Source organism: Vulpes vulpes, chromosome X, assembly GCF_048418805.1.
Source record: "Vulpes vulpes isolate BD-2025 chromosome X, VulVul3, whole genome shotgun sequence".
NCBI lineage: Eukaryota > Metazoa > Chordata > Mammalia > Carnivora > Canidae > Vulpes > Vulpes vulpes.
This window is the reverse complement of record NC_132796.1, coordinates 52,164,998-52,183,810: the sequence shown is the minus strand read 5'-3', so window position 1 is coordinate 52,183,810 and position 18,813 is coordinate 52,164,998. Positions and strand designations below refer to the sequence as shown.

The 18,813-nt window shown below is 40.8% G+C and overlaps 1 protein-coding gene across 6 annotated transcripts in view; it reads right to left on the bottom strand.

Annotated features, from left to right (window-relative positions):
• DLG3 (discs large MAGUK scaffold protein 3) overlaps positions 1-18,813 on the bottom strand; it is a 53,808-nt gene that overhangs the window by 19,725 nt on the left and 15,270 nt on the right. For all 6 annotated transcript variants that reach the window (XM_025982916.2, XM_025982917.2, XM_025982918.2 and 3 more), the window contains one exon: positions 5,808-5,922. In XM_025982916.2, coding sequence (XP_025838701.1) covers positions 5,808-5,922 — 115 coding nt within the window. The remainder of the gene's footprint in view (positions 1-5,807; positions 5,923-18,813) is intronic.

Here is an 18,813-nt window from a genome sequence, read left to right as displayed (position 1 = left end):
GTATATCACCAAGGGGGAAGCCCTTTTAGGACTAAGGCCATGTCTGATGCTCACGAATGCTAGAGGAGATCAGGTTGGGGGAGCAGGGCACCAAATACCCTCCCAGTTACTCTCCAGTTGCTATCACTCAGAGAGTTCGCCCACTGCACTTCCCTCCCATATCAGTCAGGGTCTAAGACATTGCTTTCTTCCTTTGGTCAGTGTTCTGAGCTGAATGTTTGTGTTCCACCAAATTCATACATCAAGGTCCTAACCTTCAAGGTGATAGTATTTGGAGATGGAGCTCTTGGGAGGTAATTCGGTTTGGATGAGGTCATAATGGAAATAGTTCCCCTATGAGAAGAGGAAAAAATAAGATCTCTCTCTCTCTCCTTGCACATACCCAGGAAAGGCCAGGTGAGGACAGAGCAAGAAGGTGGCCATCTACAAGCCAGGAAAGTTGGAGGGGGTTGGTGCTCACCAGAACCTGAACCTGCTGGCACCTAGATCTTGGACTTCCAAATGTCTAGAGCTGTGAGAAATAAATGTCTGTTCTTTAAGCCACCCAGTGTATGGTACTCTGCTATAGCAGCCTAAGCTATAGAAAGTACCAGATAAAAGGCACATATTATTCGAAAATCAGCAGCTCATCCCTTTCCTGGTCCATATGAAGCACGCACCAAGAGCCATAAAGCAACAGTCACTCATCAGCTCTTGATCTTACTGCAAGAATTAAAATTGTGAGCAGCTTCTGAAAAGCAACCTCAAAGCCCAAACTTGAGTACTCAGGTCGACATAAGGTGGGTCATCACAAGAGGCACAAGTGCAGTTGACATCAAGTCAGGTCTTCCAGGTACTCTTTGCAGAAGGGAACATGGAGAACAAGGAAGGGCACTGTTCTCCTTAGTTTACTTCAAAGTTTCAGGCCTTAAAGGTCAATTATGACATTAGAGGGGCAGTCAAGGACCCATAATATGTGAACATTTGGGGTCACAACACCTGTTGGGCCATCTGAGGGGATTAGGAGCCCAGGTCCAGGACTGCTGTTTGGGGAATATACTCTAGCAACAGGCAGTTAGAGAATCAATGATACAGTACACTCTGCCCCACCCTCAGGTAGCCCTGAACACTACGGAAATTGCTGTTGCATTTGGAAATGTTTATTATTGTCACCCCCAAATTCTGTCAGATAGTGAAGCCTGCCAAAATCACCTCACTAGCATTTTAACCCACTATTGAAACTCATTAATGAACAAGGCAAAGTCAGGCTCCTCTAAGCACCACCCTGGGCTCTAAGCACAAGACAGGTATATGATTAATGTCTGCTCCTTGACAAGAAGTAGCATTCTCCAGCCTTCTTTGATGACCAAACCAATATTTCTTTTTTTTTTTTTTTCAAACCAATACTTCTTATATGCTTTCTGGAATGCAGACTACAGATGCCCCAACATGATTTCCTTCCTAGAATGGGAAGAAGACTGAGATGGTAGATGACCAACCAGGAGGCCAGGGCTCCCCTGATGGTATCCTATGGCTGTGAAGAACATACCCAGCCTAGCCGGAAGAGACTTGCAAAACCTATTTCTGCAAATATACTACTGAGCCTCTTGGCAACCTTTGGAGGACAAGGTCTTTCATTCATTCATTCATTCATTCAAGAAATAAATGAAAAAACATCTAAGTTTAGAACTTGGAGGTCCCTGGAAGTCTCACCTACCCAGTGTCTTTTTTGTACTACCTTCACATCAGAATTACCTGAGTTAAACACCCAATCACCCTGACCCTGAGCAAGAGGCTCAAGAGAGGCATATTTCTGTGGACTTTTCCAGTATCGAAGGCAAATTCACTAGCATAGCAAAAGCCCTGGAGTGGGCAGAAAGATGGCCTCTGCTCATCCTTCCTATACTGTTTAAGAGATGAGTCTAGTCTGGTGAAGGATGGGGAAGGCCCTGTGCTTTCCTACCTTCCACGTGGTAGCAGCTAATGTAAGTGTAATGTTCAGTTGCTCAAGTGAAACGGAAATAAATACCTATTGTGACAAACAAGTGGTTATTCCCGAGCGTTTTGACTGATTGTTAAAAACATACATTTCCCCAAACCCAATGAAGCCAAATAGATAAAAAGAGGAGCCCGGGGATCTGTATTTTTACTAGCATGCCAGCTGATTCCCATCAGCAAGTTTGGGAAATGTTGAAAGAACCATGCTCTATGGTCAGAACAACTGGGCTGAAATTCCAGTTTTGGAACTTCAAGGCTGTCTAAAGTCTCTGTTTTCTCATCTGTAAAATGAGAATAATGTCTACTTTGCAGTATTATTTAAAGGATTTTAACTACAACTGAAAGAGAATAACAAAGGCCCTAATGCATAGATGTCGCCTGTTTCCCCTTATCCTGAAGACATCATGGAACTGCTGAAAACTTCTGATTAGATTATGTCCAGATTGTTGCTTTAGCTTCAAGCCTCTCTGGTAACATCCTGGCAAGGGCGTGCCCAGCCTCTTCTGTAACATCTCCAGTAACAAAAGATCAAATTTACTACCTCCGGATGCAGTTCATTCTGTTTTCAGACAGTCTTAATCATTAGGTCTTTCTTCCTTCTGTTGAGATGAGATCTGCCTTAGGTGACAGAACAAATCTAATCCCTTTTCCACATGATAGGTTGATGCAATTAACTTAGATAAGGAAATTGAGGAGCAGCAGGTACATGTGTGTTATGAGGGGGTTTCAATTTTGAGCAACACCACTTGTTTTGAGGCACTGGGAGTGCAGTTCATGCACATGTCCAGCACGTAGTTGATATGCAGGTCTGGAGTTCACTAAAGGGATCAAGGATGTCATTTATACAACAAGAGGATCTGAATCTGAAAATAAATGACTATAATTTAGGGGGCAGAGCTAATAAAAGACATTGAGGAATGGTTACCAAGGTAGGAAGAGAGCTTTTAAAGAAGCAAGTGGGTAATTCGTGGTAACAAATATAGTGAAGAGGTCAGACCAATGGCAAAGAATCGGTGAACCAGTCACTGAATCTGATGACTAAGAAATCATTGTGGATCCCTGACAGAATTGGGCTTCTGCTCCTCTGGAGCCTTCCGGAGTTGCTTGGAACCCCACCACCATGCTGAAAAGCAGATGCACACTTCCTTTCCTACTGAAAGAGAGGTGATCTGAAGACATAGCAGGAGCAAGCACAGATGACTCCAACATTTCCCAAACTGGATTTAAGACAGGCTTCTCCAAATAAGGCTCCCATGCTCCTATCTTTTGGTGGACCTCTGCCTAGTACAGTCCCTCCCCTGGATATGAATCACAGCACTCTATTTTCCTCTGTTCAATACTGCATTTGCCCAACTTACTGAACCACTGATTTTGCACACACAATACTTATTAACATCATGAGGAACTAGTGTTTCCTGGCACATAATTTGGCACATGTGGTGAGCAAAAGAGAACAGTTTAAGGTGCTATTGGTATCAAAGGGATTTTTTTTTTCTTTTTAAGAATGGAAGAAACTCGGGCAGCCCTGGTGGTTCAGAGGTTTGGCGCTGCCTTTAGCCCAGGGTGTGATCCTGGAAACCCGGGATCGAGTCCCACATCGGGCTCCCTGCATGGAGCCTGCTTCTCCCTCTGCCTGTGTCTCTGCCTCTCTCTCTCTCTCTCTCTCTCTCTCATGAATAAATAAATAAAAATCTTTAAATAAAAAAAGAATGGAAGAAATTCGAATATGTTTACATGCTAATGAAAAGGAACAAAGTGTAGAATGAAAGAATGGCAAACAGGCACGAAAGAAACAGAGCAAGCCAGGCTCTGATAGAAAGGTTAGGTTAGAAAAAGACCTCACACCTCACTGCTTTGGCCATAAAACACTTCCCTTGACTAAGTCTAGTGATCACAAATGTTCATTATTCTAAAGCATACTTACTTTCCTCAGAGGACACTGATGTTATCTAGATGAGGTTAAGGGCAGATTATATAAACCATAGAAACTGATTCACTAGAACAGAGTTTCTACCCTCCTACCAGAGTTAGACACAATGTATCCCTTTCCCAGGGCTAGAGAAGGGTGTTCCAGGTCTTTTAGGTCTTCCAGGTCAGGAGCTAATGCCCCACTTCCATTACCCAGGCAGGGAGAGCTCTAGCACAGGATAGGTGGAGAAAGGAAATCTAAAAATAAAGCTCTCCGAAGAAACTGTCTTGCCTAAAGAGCAACTTCCCACGCACACTGGAGTGGCACATCTGCGGGGGCTGGCAGCACGGGAACGGAACAATCCTGACCAAGTCACAGAAGTATTACCCTTTTGCTGGGGGCAACAGCACATTTCTGCTTCCCCCATCAGTGTCCCAGTGTCTAGGCTACAGACCCAGAGCAAGGGCTTTGTGACAGAAAACAGGAGACCGAAAAGATCACCAGAAACTAGTCTAGCCTTCCTCTAGCTCAGGTAGCCCTGAACATTACAGAAATTGCTGTTGCATTTGGAGATGTTTATTATTGTCACCCCTAAATTCTGTCAGATAGTGAAGCCCGCCAAAATCACCTCACTGGCATTTTAACCCACTAGGAGGTAAGCACAGCAAATGTGAAGAAAGCTGCTCTCAACAAACAAGTAGTTGAGGGGTCATTTTTCAAAAAAGAACCATGAGGGTTCTAGTGGGCTTCAGACTCAAAGCTGGGCTCCCTCGGCTCCACTCCCTCCAGTAGGGCCAGGGACTACCAACTGAGAGAAAAGAAAATCAACACTGTGAGACAAACTGCAATGGGCATCTATATCCACTGGCTATCTTCAAGTCAAACCCCAAAGGCAGAGCAGCAATCCCATTGCCAGGCAATTAATGTAGCCTTCCCTCCTAACCCCCCAGCAGGTATCAGAGGCCACTAGAGAACGTTCACCCCAAGAGTGTAATACAACCCCACACCTAAGCATTAAACACACACACACACACACACACACACACACACACACACACACAGCTGTCTTTGGGTCAGGAGAGTAATCCCACCACTAAGGATTTTAACCTTGGAGAGATACCATGTACTTGCACCATACTGTTTGGAGTTTTGCCAAGAAGCTAGGGCAGGAAGAAGAAAAGTATTCTTACTTCTACAAGGAGTTCATAGTGTTCACTTAGCAGTCCAACTCCCCAAGAGGTTTGTACTTTTGACCTGACAAAGTATTATAATGTGTCAAAAGTTCAACCTTGGACAGTACTGCAGAATAGCTTTCAGCAGCAATACAGTCAATGCTATATATCCGTTCCCTCCACCCACCCTTCCTGGGGACCATACACCATCCCATCCCATCATGTCCCAGGATTCAGACACAGCAGACTGGCACAGCAGAGAGGAAGAAAACACCATTTTTTAAAAAGACTCAGAAGCAGCAACCTGTCAGTTATTTGGTCTCTTACAAGACCCTGTACCGGAACACAGTGATAGTTGATATGCTCAGATACAAATGCTGATGTCTACTGCATATGTGGAAGGGGGGTATGCCAAGTTTTCCCCTCAAATCACAGATTGCAAGCAAAGTACTCTGAACATTTGACTGCTATTTGAATGCTGACTAGCAACAATCACCCAGCAGTCTTTCACAATTAGAGCAAACTGAAATTTTCTCATACTGAGTCATTCATGAGCAAAGAGGAAGAAGCCAGCTCACAGAAGAGAGAGACACTGACCATAAAGTACACAACCTGAGCATACAGTGCAAAATGCTGCTTTAGTACTGGGAGTACACACTCCCTACCCCACTAGTTAAACAGGAAGGGCTGTGTTGGCACAGAGCTCTCCTCAGGCAGCACAAGGCCTGGTGCTCAGAATTGTGACTTACCTGACATACAAAGACCTCTTCTCACTTGTTCGGAGGGATCCAGACCCAGAGCTCATGCTGCTGTTCATCATTTGTTCTCGCAAGTCATGTATCTTTGATTCAAAACGACTGTACTCTGTCAGGGAGACAAGGGAAAAGACAGGAAAAGAATGAACCCAAGGAACTGCACCAAGCCTGTGTGCCAGTGGCTAGAGAGCCAGAAGGACACTGGGCTTTTTCAAAGCAGCCAGAGTCAGTGCAGTCAATCTTTGCTTTGATAAGCAGAGTCCCTCCTCCAAGCACAGACAGACATCTTTCCACTCCCAGACTAATAGAAGGAAGAAACATACCTGAAAAAGGAGTAACATTTGGATATATCAAATGGAAAAAGCTTTTATCTGCCTTGAAATTTCACTGATCCTTGAAAAAACAATTGGAGAGAGGTTCCAGTGCAGCCTTCATAAATCTTTAGAGCAGGCACTAGGGCCCAAGGAGAGCAGATGGGAAAATAGACTTTCCCAAAAAAGTGGATGGCAGAGAACAGATGGCCCTGAGACACGGTGGAGGGGCTGGAAAGGGCCTGAGGCTATAATATCACTGTTAGGAAAGGAAGATGATTTGTTTCTAGATGACTTTTTTTTTTTTTATTTTGGAGGGGGAGACTTGAAACCCAGTACACAAAGGTAAAAACAAACCTCACAATAAGATGAGAAGATCACATTTTCCAAGTTATTTCCCTTTTAACAAACAGGATCTTTGGCTTCAGTAACAAACATTAAAACAGAAATTCTCCCAAACCGGTAAGTCGGCTGTCACCTTTCTCCTCCAAAATCATCTAGTTCATGGGGTTCTAAGTCCATATGCCCAGCTTTATAGCACACTAACACCATCACAACAGCCTTGAAACAGCCTTATCACTCTGGAAAGGCAACTCCAGGTTTACACCCAACTTAAGAAAACCTGAGAAAGGAAAATTAATTCTAGCTCTAGAATTACTATAAAAGTTTTTTTTTTAAATAGGGGTCCTTTGCTGTGACATTTTCCTAGTACATTTCCTGGTACATGATATTTACATTTGTCCCCCCCCCCCCAACACACAACAATTGTTAAGGTCTATAATTGCTGCATAAAATGGGATATATCTAAAGCACATGCTGTGGAAATAGTAGAAAATAGTCCTACCTCATTATGAAAATATTTCAAAGGAAGACAAAATTTATAGTAGGGGTTGAAGGTTGTGGAACTGCTTTAAAAAAACAAACCTATTTCCAGGGAAAAAGAATTCCACAAAAGCATTTTCATGTACCAAGTGGGCTGGCAAGAAGCATCCCCATCTAGTCTGTATGATTCTACAGGCAGAAAACAAAACACCTGTTCCAACACCTGACACTACCATTCCCTCAGCAAAGCAACCTGACCTTCAGCTAGGTATAAAGGGAAATGCTAAAAAGCCTTAAGGGGAGGGAATGGAGTTCTAACTCACACAAATATCCTCAATAAAGTTTATTTTTGTTCACTCTGGTACCAATGAAGCCAACTGGTTAAATTCATGTGTTCTTTCATTCATCATGCACCAGTGTTATGATTTGTCCTCATTACCTACTCCCATTCCTGAAATCCTGCAGGAAGCAGTTAAGTCACTGACTCACCCATTAAGTGTTGGAGGGAAAAGACAGCAGCTGGACAGTGTCCCTGTTCTGAGGGTTACAAGGCAACACATCAATATCAATGAGGCGTCGCAATCTAAATGTAGAGGGTGGCGACCGATCTGTCATAGAGGCCCCGGACTGCCCATGAGTGCAGCAGTGGGGCTGTCTACCTCTCTGCCTGCCCAGGGAACTAGCCCTACTCCAGGGCTCAGCCCTCCACCCTGGCCTGCTAGTTGGCTGCTTTCTGGTCCTCCTCCTCACTCACCGGCTAGGAGGAGAAGTTGATGAGACAAAGAGATTTTTGACCAGGCAGCCCTTTCTAATGGGGGAAGATAAAGAAGGCAGAAATAGCCATTGAACCCAGAAAAAAATATACCAAATCTATCCTTAAGCCATTTCCCCCCCTCTCACAACTTGTTTATATATTCCCTTCTTTGGAATTGACTTGCCCGCTGAACTCCAACTTAGCAGCAGATCATAGCAGTTGCTTAGTAACTACATTTCTTAAAAAAAAAAATCCTTTAAAAAACAACCACCCAACCACTATTTCCTCAAAGCTCCTAATCCAAGGTTGATAATGCTGGGCTAGAGGGACCACTTAAAATAGACTACAAAAAGAGAACAAGGCTGTTGCTTTAAGGAATCCACTTTCTGTTTTCTATGGGCTACTAAGCTTTCAAGTCTATTAAATTGTGTTTTATTCATTTTTTCCCACTCAGATGATCCCCTCAGAGTTCCAGCTGCTCATCAGTCTCTGGCTTTATTTGTAGAATTATCTAATGTCCACTAGGCACAGAGTAGCCTCTGAATAAATTATTGTTGGGTAAATGAGGAGCAAATTAGAAAACTGTGCCCAAGTTGATGCTTCTGTTCTCAAACTAATAAACCTAATGGTTTATTTAACTGATGGCTGCCAGCTTCACTGAGGGCTTGGGAAGGTGTAGTTAAGAAGTATTACCACTCACTTTTATTTCCAAGGTTAACTGTTGGGAGTAATTGGGGTATATGGTTTTTAAACATCCTTATGTGATGTTAAAAACCCACGGTAGGCACCTGATTAACAGACTTTGTTTACAACAAAGAAAAATAATAAATCTAACAAAAAACATTTAGAATAGTCTTTAAGATAGATGGCACCTCATCAGAATACTAGAAAACATCATTTTCCAAGGACAGAAGCTTCACTTAAAAAGCATCTGAATTCTAAGACCTCACGGTCCCTCCTCCTCTTCCACTTATAAATAACTAAGGAAGCCATCGCTAGAAGGCATCTCCTAGGCTGCTCACTGCCTAGTCACTGCCCACCAGACCAGCCTCCAACCCAAAGGGTCCACTTCAAATAGGTTACTTTAAAGAAACAACACTAAAAAAAAAAAAATAAAGAAACAACACTTATTAAAGTCTCAAGTCTACTGACCTATGTTTTATTCATTTTCTCCCATTCAGATGAACCCAACCATGTGTGATCCACAAAGATATCCATGGTGAGGTTCCCTTTGCTAATCATGGAGAGAGAAATGAGGGGGTGGGGGCACAATCAGACATCATTCCCTGAAACAGAGTTTATCACTGACCACCAGGGGTGCCTCTGAAAGAGCAGGATTTTGGATCCAACCAAGACACACTGACTCAGAATCTATTGAGGGATGCCTGGGTGGCTCAGCAGTTGAGCATCTGCCTTTGACACAGGGCTTGATCCTTGAGTCCCAGGATCAAGTCCCACATTGGGCTTCCTGCATGGAGCCTGCTTCTCCCTCTCCCGATGTCACTGCCTCTCTCTCTCTCTCTCTCTCTCTCCCTCCCTGTCTCTCATGAATAAATAAATAAAAACTTTTAAAAAATCTATTGAGCAGGCCCAGGAATCTGCAATTTACTAAGCATCAAGGTGATTCTGATGTCCAATAAGGTTTGAAACTGCTGGTCTTGACTTACAAAATTGCGTTTTGTTTTATTAGTTAAGGGAAAAGATAAGGTAAGTATCCTGTAGCATGTATCATATCAGAAGGAAGATAGGGCCAGAGGGCTGGAAAACTCTCAAAAAAAAATTGCCAATACAGTTGCAAATCCTGCAGGAAAGTAAAGTGCTAGAGGCCTCTGTCCAATGTGTCTACAAAGAAAGCTGATGAATTTATACTTTATGAGAGGCACATGATTTTTAAAAATCTTTAACTACTTCCTTTAGACATTCCTGTATCACTTTCCCCCCCACTACCCAAAAGTAACCTGTTAGTGTTTCTAGCATGTATCCTTCCATGTATATATTATTTATATACATATACTCACAACTCACACAAAGTCACATAAATCTACTTTTTTCATCCTCTAATAGGTCATGGAAACCCATCCTTGTCAATACAGAGACCTATTTCATTCTTTTTAATAGCTGCATAGTATTTCACACTATGGATAGACCATAATTTATTCAGTCATATCCCAACTGATGTACATTTAAATTGTTTATAATTTTTAATATCACCACCAATGCTGCACTATGTATTTGTATGGGCATTTCTATAGAATAGACTCAAAGTGAAACTGCAGGGTCAAATTATACACACTCACAAAAACATTTGATTAGCACTACCAAGTAGAAACCCAACCTTCTGAAACCTTTCTGACTGGAGGTTGAGGACAAACTGCTATTCTAAAGCTTCCAGCAGCTTTTCCATTTCTGAAGAAGTGGAGGCAGAACTTACCTTTGAGGACAGATTGCTCTTTTGTTTGGGGAAAAACACTTCAATGAGCCTTTTGGTTTTGCAAAAGTAAAGGCAAGACTGTAATGGGTAACAGTCAAAGACAAAGAGGAAGCTCAAATATTCCCTTCTGCATAACCACAGAAAAGGTCAGCCTCCTGTGGGTGGAGTTGCTGGGTCAAAGGACTTGCTCTGCCATCTATCTGAGGCTCTACACACTGCTTTCTTTCTAATTTTCATTGTTGTTGCCTTACTAGTAATTTTGCCTCTTCATTTTCTCTTAACTACCCTAAGAGTGATGGAAAGAAATTACTGAAAGATTTTAAGTAAAGGAATGACTTGTTCAGGGGTGTGTGTGTGTACTACGTGGGCTACTGAGGGGGGATAAAGTATGCTTGGTGCCTCACATGTAGATTTATTTATTTTTAAGATTTTATTTATTTATTTGAGAGAGTGCGTGTGCATGAGCAGGGAGGAGGGGCAGAGGGAGAGGGAGAAGTGGACTCCTTCCTGAGAAGGGAGCCTGGCAGTGGGCTCGATCTCAGGACCTTGGGACGCTGACCTGAGCTGATGGCAGACATTTAACCAACTGAGCCACCCAGGCACCCTCATGTGTAGATTTAAGTTTAACAGTAGAGCGCCACACTTTCTCTTTTTGTCTAGCCCTACAGCCCCTACCATAAGTAGTCCCTGCTTTTACATCAGCCAAACCAGCCAGCCCTGAGCCTCTGCTCAAGTATGTTCAATGTTGGGAGGCTCTCTATTCCTTCATTATTAGACTACACTATTCAAGAGAAAATTCTTGGTTTAAGGGCCATCTCTTTTTCCAGCTGGTCCTAATTGTGGTGTTTAAAACAATATAAAACATGATGGATCTCTTCTTCATATAGTAGGAAGGAACAGTTTAAAGGTCAAACAACTGGGAAAACTTGGAACAGGTTCCAAGAATACTAAATAAGCCTGAATAAAAGGTAGAGTGTGAACAGGAGAAGGTGGGTGATGGAAGGTTGGGGACTAGATTGTTAGAGTTTGAGATAAGACTTTTCTTACTAAGCTAGGGGAACCACCGTTAAGTGTTTAAATAGGGACGTGATACAATCAGAACTAGGTTTGGGCGAACATTATTCTGGGAATGTAATATAGAATGGAGGACAGAGAGAAAGATAACAGTGACCAAGAACCTCTTCTACTGGTAGAGACAATGAGTTAAAAGGCCTGACATTGCAGGAGGGCAACTGAGAATACAAAGGGACAAGAATCAAGAAATATGTTGGAACTGGATGAGATAAAATTTGACATCTGATTGGATGAAGGGATCAAAGGCAACTTCTGAGTTTTTTCCCTGAAACACCAGGAAAAAGTGGGATAATATTAGCCACAATAGAGAATAGTCACCATGTCCTCAAAATAAGCTACTCCTTCTCCAGGCTAGATATTGTTACTTCCATAAGTTTTCTTTATCTAACATGGTTTCCAGACCCTGTACTACTTCTCCCTTTTAAAATCTAGTGCCCCCTTGACAGGATGAGCACTGGGTGTTATTCTGTATGTTGGCAAATTGAACACCAATAAAAAATACATTTATTATTTTAAAAAATAATAATAAAAAAAATAAAATCTAGTGCCCAGAATTTGTGGTGATGTCATTTCCTTTACAAAATTATAAGCTCCTTGATGTGGTTTTTTTTTTCCTTCTCAAAGTTTGGCAACCAGCACCCTTGTTGAGTCAACAAACTTTTATTGAATGTGTTAATTCATGATAGAGATCTGATAGGACAAACCTGGACACTAATTCTCAAGTTCTGGCTCCTCAGGAACTAATTAAGAAAAAATACAAAACTTTCTCCTTCCACCCACCCCAAAATGCTAAAAACTGACCAAAAAACCACAAACCATTTATGTAAAACACTGACATATCAGAGGTTTCAAGATCTACTTAATAGCCTAATAAAGCATCAAAGAGGACTGAAACTACAATGTTCACTAATATGAACTGGACACAAAGCCAAGCCTCCCTTCTAGTCAGACTTTGCTCTCGGGATGCCTGAGTGGCTCAGCAGTTGAGTGTCTGCCTCAGCCCTCACATTGGGCTCCTTGCAGGGAGCCTGCTTCTCCCCCTGCCTGTGTCTCTGCCTCTCTCTCTCTGTGTGTATGTGTCTCTCATGAATAAATAAAATCTTTTAAAAAAATAAGACCTTGCTCCCAAATCCATCTACCTTCCTAAGGACAAAATGTCTTCTTCTCAGGGTGTGCCTGGGTGGCTCAGTCAGTTAATCATCTGACTCTTGATTTTGGCTCAGGTCATGATCTCAGGGTCATGAGACCAAGCCCGGTGTTGGGATCCAAACTGATCATGGGGCCTGCCTAAGAGTCTCTCTGTCCTTCTCCCTCTACCTACCCCCCACTCTAAAAAAAACCTTTTCAGAATAAAAAAATGACATTTGTCATTAATTTGGAAAAGCTGAAAGGGGCTCAGTTTCTTAACCCACAGGAAATTTATTTGGGGGGCAGCCCGGGTTGCTCAGCGGTTTAGCACCACCTGCAGCCCAGGACTTGATCCTGGAGACCCGGGTTCGAGTCCCACATCGGGCTCCCTGCATGGAGCCTGCTTCTCCCTCTGCCTGTGTCTTTGCCTCTCCCTCTCTCTGTGTGTCTCATGAATAAATAAATAAAATCTTTTAAAAAAAGAAATTTATTTGGGTCTATTTGATGATGATTAGGAAAATGTGGTAGAGACGGGAAATAAATGGTAGCAACAAAGGGTACTTATTCTGCAAGTGGTATGGACTACCAATGATTTGAATGACGATCTAAAAAAGGAAATGCTAAAAAAAATAAAAAAATAAAAAATAAAAAATAAAAAATAAATAAATAAAAAAGGAAATGCTATAAAATAAAATAAAAACCATGCCTATCAAATTTGGGAATGACAACAAAGCTGGGGAGACAACTGGTGACAGACTTGAGACACACAGATTGTGACAGGTAGCAACAATGGAAAGAACACAAAGTAAAGAAGTGTAACTTCCTGACCTTGAGTCCCAGTATAAATACTGAGCAGAGAAGACAGGGCTGAATAACTGCACTTGTATTGATTAGCTATAAACTCCAGATAAGTCAATAGCTGTCCAAAGGCTCATTTGTTCTTACAGAAGTACCAGTGTTCAAATCTCAAACTCCTACAGTTCTTGTTTGCCATTAGCTGAGCTGCCCTGAGCTCAAGGAAATCACCCACTGTGAAAAATTACAGAACTGTGGTGGAAATGAAGTGACAACCTCATGAGAGAGTCACAGACTTTGATGAGTATGAATGGTATTTTAGGTTTCTATAGTTGCGTTTGGAGTGCAAACCCTCAGGATGTGTCTGAATTAACAAGCATCTGTCCCAACAATATAGCTCACAGTTACAAAAGAAATGGATGGAGCTGATCTGAAAGAAAAAGGAAAAGAAAAGAAAGAAAAGAAAGAAAAGAAGAAAAGAAAAGAAAAGAAAAGAAAAGAAAAGAAAAGAAAAGAAAAGAATGAAGTCGAAAGTAAAGTAAGTCCATCGAGAAGATATCTGTTGGTGTGGAGTTAAGTATACGAATAGCCAAAAAGCATGTTTCTAGGAATCACAAACGAACGAGTCTCGAAAAATAATATGAAGCCTATTACTTGGGTTAGTTTTTAATTATGGGGTCTACTATTTAAAGAATCTAAGACCTCTAAAACCACAGTTCCTCAGGTCCCTTCTAATTTTGACATAATTATGATTTTATGACCAAATCAATGAGGCCCATAAGGAATCAAACCTAGGACTAGTCTAATTTAATTTTTAAATACGATCCAGAAGAGGGAAATCTTCGTGTCTGCAACTGATCCTAAGTTCTCTGGGTCAAAAAGTAATACCATATCAATGGGTAGAAATTTCAAAAAAAAATTCTTAAGGCTATGTGAGAGGACAGAAGAGTGGCAAACAGGGCTCAGAATGAGCAAATACTGCTTGAAGAAAAATAATTTCAGCTCTACTTTTAGAACAATGGGCTCGGTACGATGACTAACCCAGAACAGAAACCTCAGTGTCCTTGTTCTGGTCCCTACACTGCCACAATGTGCTTCCTCAGCCATACACACACACACACACACACACACACAGATAGCCAGGGTTCGGGATAGCATCTTGATGCTGGAAATAAAACAGAAAACAAGACATGCCAGATCAGCATGCCATAAAAGATTCCAGTTTAGCCCTTTTGACGGATATTTCTGTCCCCCAAAGAGCTTATTAGTGAGGATGCAAGAAGAGCTACTGATCGAAAGTACTATACTACATGAAGGTTTCATTACATTCAGCTGCCTGGTCTGAAATGAGTAGAATTGAGAAATGCTTTGATCTCACATCAAGCAAAGAAACAGTTATTCACAGGACCTTGCCATTGGTCCTTCTCACCTATCCCAGATGACCTGGCAGATCAGGATAAAAGCCTCAAATGGAGCCTTTTGTCTATTTCAAAGGAACCTCATATAGCATATTCAAATACAAGATTAACAAAGCCTTTAGCTCCTTTAACCCATAAACCAAATTGTATGTAAGAACCACCCCCAAGACAAAGCACCTTATCCAGAAAACATAAGAATGAAGACAAAAGTATACCTTTCCCTGTGCTCAAAGTAGTGGGCAATCTCATTCATAACAATCTTTCCCACTTAACAGAGATGCTGCAACACAGTGATTGAAACAACATTTTAGGACTAAGCTTACTAACTTGAGTTAATATAACTGATTTCTACATTTTACCAGGTCAATCGAGAGGCTAGAGTCAAATGTTCTTCAGAGTAGTCTCTCTGACAGGATCACAAATCCACTGACAATCCCTACTGGGGTATCAACTGAATCTTTTGAGTCAAATTTCTATGGGAGGAACCCAGAAAATGGGACCCAGGGAAAGACTCTTCCTGTTACTGTGGTCATTTTTCAATAACTGATAATCCCAGAGTAAAATATTAAAGAACAGAATAAGATACCCAAAATCCAAATTGTGTGTGTGTGTGTGTGTGTGTGTTTGTGTGTGTGTAATAAAGGTGGCATGACAAAACAGTAGGGAAATGATGGATTATTTACACTTAATAAATGGTACTGAGGTAATTCATTAAACATTTGGAACACAAATAGGGTACTATCCTACCTGATATCATAAATAAATTCCAGGCAGGTTGAGGTTTTAAGTGTTAAAACAAAAACATTAAATAGCTAGAATAAAACAAAAGTGAACGTTTATTTACTCTCAGGACAGATGCTAAAGGTACAAAAGAAAACACCGATAGACTTGACTACATAAAAACATAAAATATCTGTACATCAAAATAAAGTAAAAAAGCAAACTACAGGGCACCTGGGTGACTCAGTCAGTTAAGCATCTGGTTTGGGTCATAATCCCAGGGTCCTGGGATCGAGTCCCGCATTGGGGTCCCTGCTCAGTAGGGCGTCTGCTTCTCCGTCTACCCCTCCCTCCTGCTTGTGTTCTCTCAAATAAATAAATAAATAAAATCTTTTAAAAAAAGAAAACCACAAACTGGGAAAAATCTTTGTAATATACATGACAAAGAATTAATATTCTAACTACATTTAAGCTTATACACACCAATAAGAACTGATGAACAGGGACCAGTGAACATATACATGTACACATACATACACATGTTCAGTTCTATCACTAAGAAAGAAATAAAAATTAAAATGAGTTAAGTAACATTTTTTAGGTATCAAATTTGCGGAGATTTTAAAAAAATAACACTCCACGTTAGCAAGATCTCAAACTACATACCCTTTATACTGTTGGTGGAGGTGGAGACCAATTTGGCAAAATGTATCAAGTCTTAAACATGTTCATACCCTTTGGACCAATAATCCCACACCAAGGAATTCATTCTGAAGAAGCAATACTAGATTCACATAAAGCCTCATAAGAGGATATCCATCAGTGTTATTTATAAGATAAAAAATTGGAAACAACCTAATGTCCACCAAAAAGGCAATGGCCACGTGAATTATGGCACACACATGATGAAATATTATTTAACTATTAAAAACCATTTCAATAAGATATTCATGACATATGGTAAGTTAAAAGAAAGGATATAAAACTGTTTAAATCAATGATTCTGGGATGCCTGGGTAGCTTGGCAGTTGAGCTCAGGGTGTGATCCCAGGGTTCCGGGATTGAGTCCCACATTGGGCTCCCTGCATGGAGCCTGCTTCTCCCTCTGCCTGTGTCTCTCATGAATAAATAAATAAAATCTAAAAAAAAAAGTGTTAAGTGTTTGACTCTTGGTTTCTACTCAGGTCATGATCTCATAGGTCACTGGATCAAGCCCCTTGTGTCTGGTTCCATGCTCAGCAGGGAGTCTGAAGATGCTCTCCCTCTGCCCCTCCCCCAACTTGCATACATACACATTAATCCATGCTCTCTCTAAAATAAATAAATCTTTTTTTAAAAATCTAGTCTGGAATTTAACTCAAGATTTGCAAAATTCTTCCTCCCTTGTGAAAATCTGAAGAATGTGTATGTAAACCAGACCTTTAATGTACATATTTGTACAAAATATATTAGTTTTCTTCTTTTGGTCTATTCAATTTTTTTTTCATTTGCTTTTATTGAAGTTCAATTTGCCAACATATAGTATAACACCCAGTGATGAGGAGGGCACTTGATGGTCTATTCACATTTTTATCACTTAATTTCATCAAGTGGAAAAATCCCCAAATCTCTAGGGCCTTTGCTTTTTAAAAGATATCTAAATTCAATGAAAAGTAAATGAAGGTCCATTTCAAGAGAATGAAAGTCTCATCACAGGAAAGAAGAGGGGAGACAAGACCCTTATTAAAGCAAGACAGTTATTAGCTCAAAACTTTGTGATTCAATAACAGTCTAGGTACAAATATAACTGTAAATTGAGTTTTCAACTCAATTCCATTTATCTGACACAAAATTTGAGGTAGAAGAAACATTAGAGATCATTTTGCACAGTCCCCTCATTTTATAGATCAGAAAATTAAGGCTCAAAGAAATTGACTAGCATGAGATCATTGAGCTAACTTAAAGTCAGAACTAGGGTACCAGGTGGCTCCATTGGTTAAACATCCAACTCTTGATTTCAGCTCAGGTCATGATCTCAGAGTTGTTAGATTGATTCCTATGTCAAGCTCCATGTGCAGAGTGGAGCCTGCTTAAGATTCTCTCTCTCTCTTTCTCCCCATTTCTGTCCTCCCCCCCCCCAAAAGATAAAGTAACAACTAAAACCCAGGGCCTTGGCTCCTCCTCCAAGATAATTCCCATAGGATTTAATGACTTAGCATTTATACACACACTCATTATACACACACACACACACACACACACATATAACTTATATGTATATTCTTAACATAAGAGAGCAAAAACTATTTTTTCAGCAACAATGACAGGCCCAAATTATTCTACTTCTCCTATATCTCTTTAAAACAATAAAACTATTTCCCTATTACAGAATATAAGGCTACATCTTTAAATAAATCAACAGTGTAAATAAAAGGGTCAAGATTTCAACAAGCAATACATTGAATTAAAAGGAAATCTTAAGTTGTAACTAAATAAATAATTCATTCTCATCACTATACATTATTCTAGTCATTCTCCCCTATCGGGAAAACTGACATTTTATAGGATTTTGTCTCAAACTGCCTAACAAGGCAAAGAACACACCTGCCTAGCTAGGTACAGAATACTTTGCCAACTCTAGCTACAATGTTCCTGGGCTACATGAAGATAGAAAATCCCAGCACAAACACACACATCTGTATATAAAGTTCAGCCCAGGAGGCAAAACTGGGAAGAAAGGTAACATTTTTTTTCTCTTCTAAGTTTATCTCCTAAGTTTACAAACTTTAGGGTAGGCCTAAAAGGGTGCAGCCACTTTGGGAAAATGTTTGGCAGTTCCTCCAAAATGTTAAATGTTAAGTTACCTTATGACCCAGTAATTCCATTCCTAGGGATGTGTGTATGTGTATTTATCTCCAAGAGAGATTGAAAACATGACCACACAAAAATTTGTCTATGCATGTTCACAGGAGTATTCATAATAGTCAAAAGGCAGGAACAAGTCAAATGTTCATCAGTTGATGAATACATAAACAAAATGTGATAAAGTCAGAGAACAGAATATTATTCATCCATAAAAAAGAACGAAGTACTGATACATGTTACAACATGAATGAACCTAGAGAATATTATGCTACATGAAAGAAGGCATACACAAAAGACTACATTTGGCATGATTCCATTTATATGAACCAGCCAGAAAAAGTAACTTTAGCCCAGGGCTAGGGAAAGGGAGAAGTTGGAGGAAATGGGGAGTGACAATGGGACAGGGCTCCTTTCTGAGGTGAGGAAAATGCTCTAAACTTGAGTGTGGTGACAGTTGCACCACTCAACATTCTAAAGAACACTGAACTGTATGCTTTAAATGGGTGAATTGTAGGGTATAAGCTGGTATTTTTTTTGGCGGGGGAGGGGGAGGGCTGATGGGCCCTATCACTTTTATAAGGTCAGCATTCCTAGCTAAAATGATCTACACCTAAGCCTTCAGCCCCTCCAGCACTCAGCGATAAGAATAAAAGGTAGTCCCTTATCCTCCTGGTTCCCTCTAATCACTTGAGTAATAACAAAG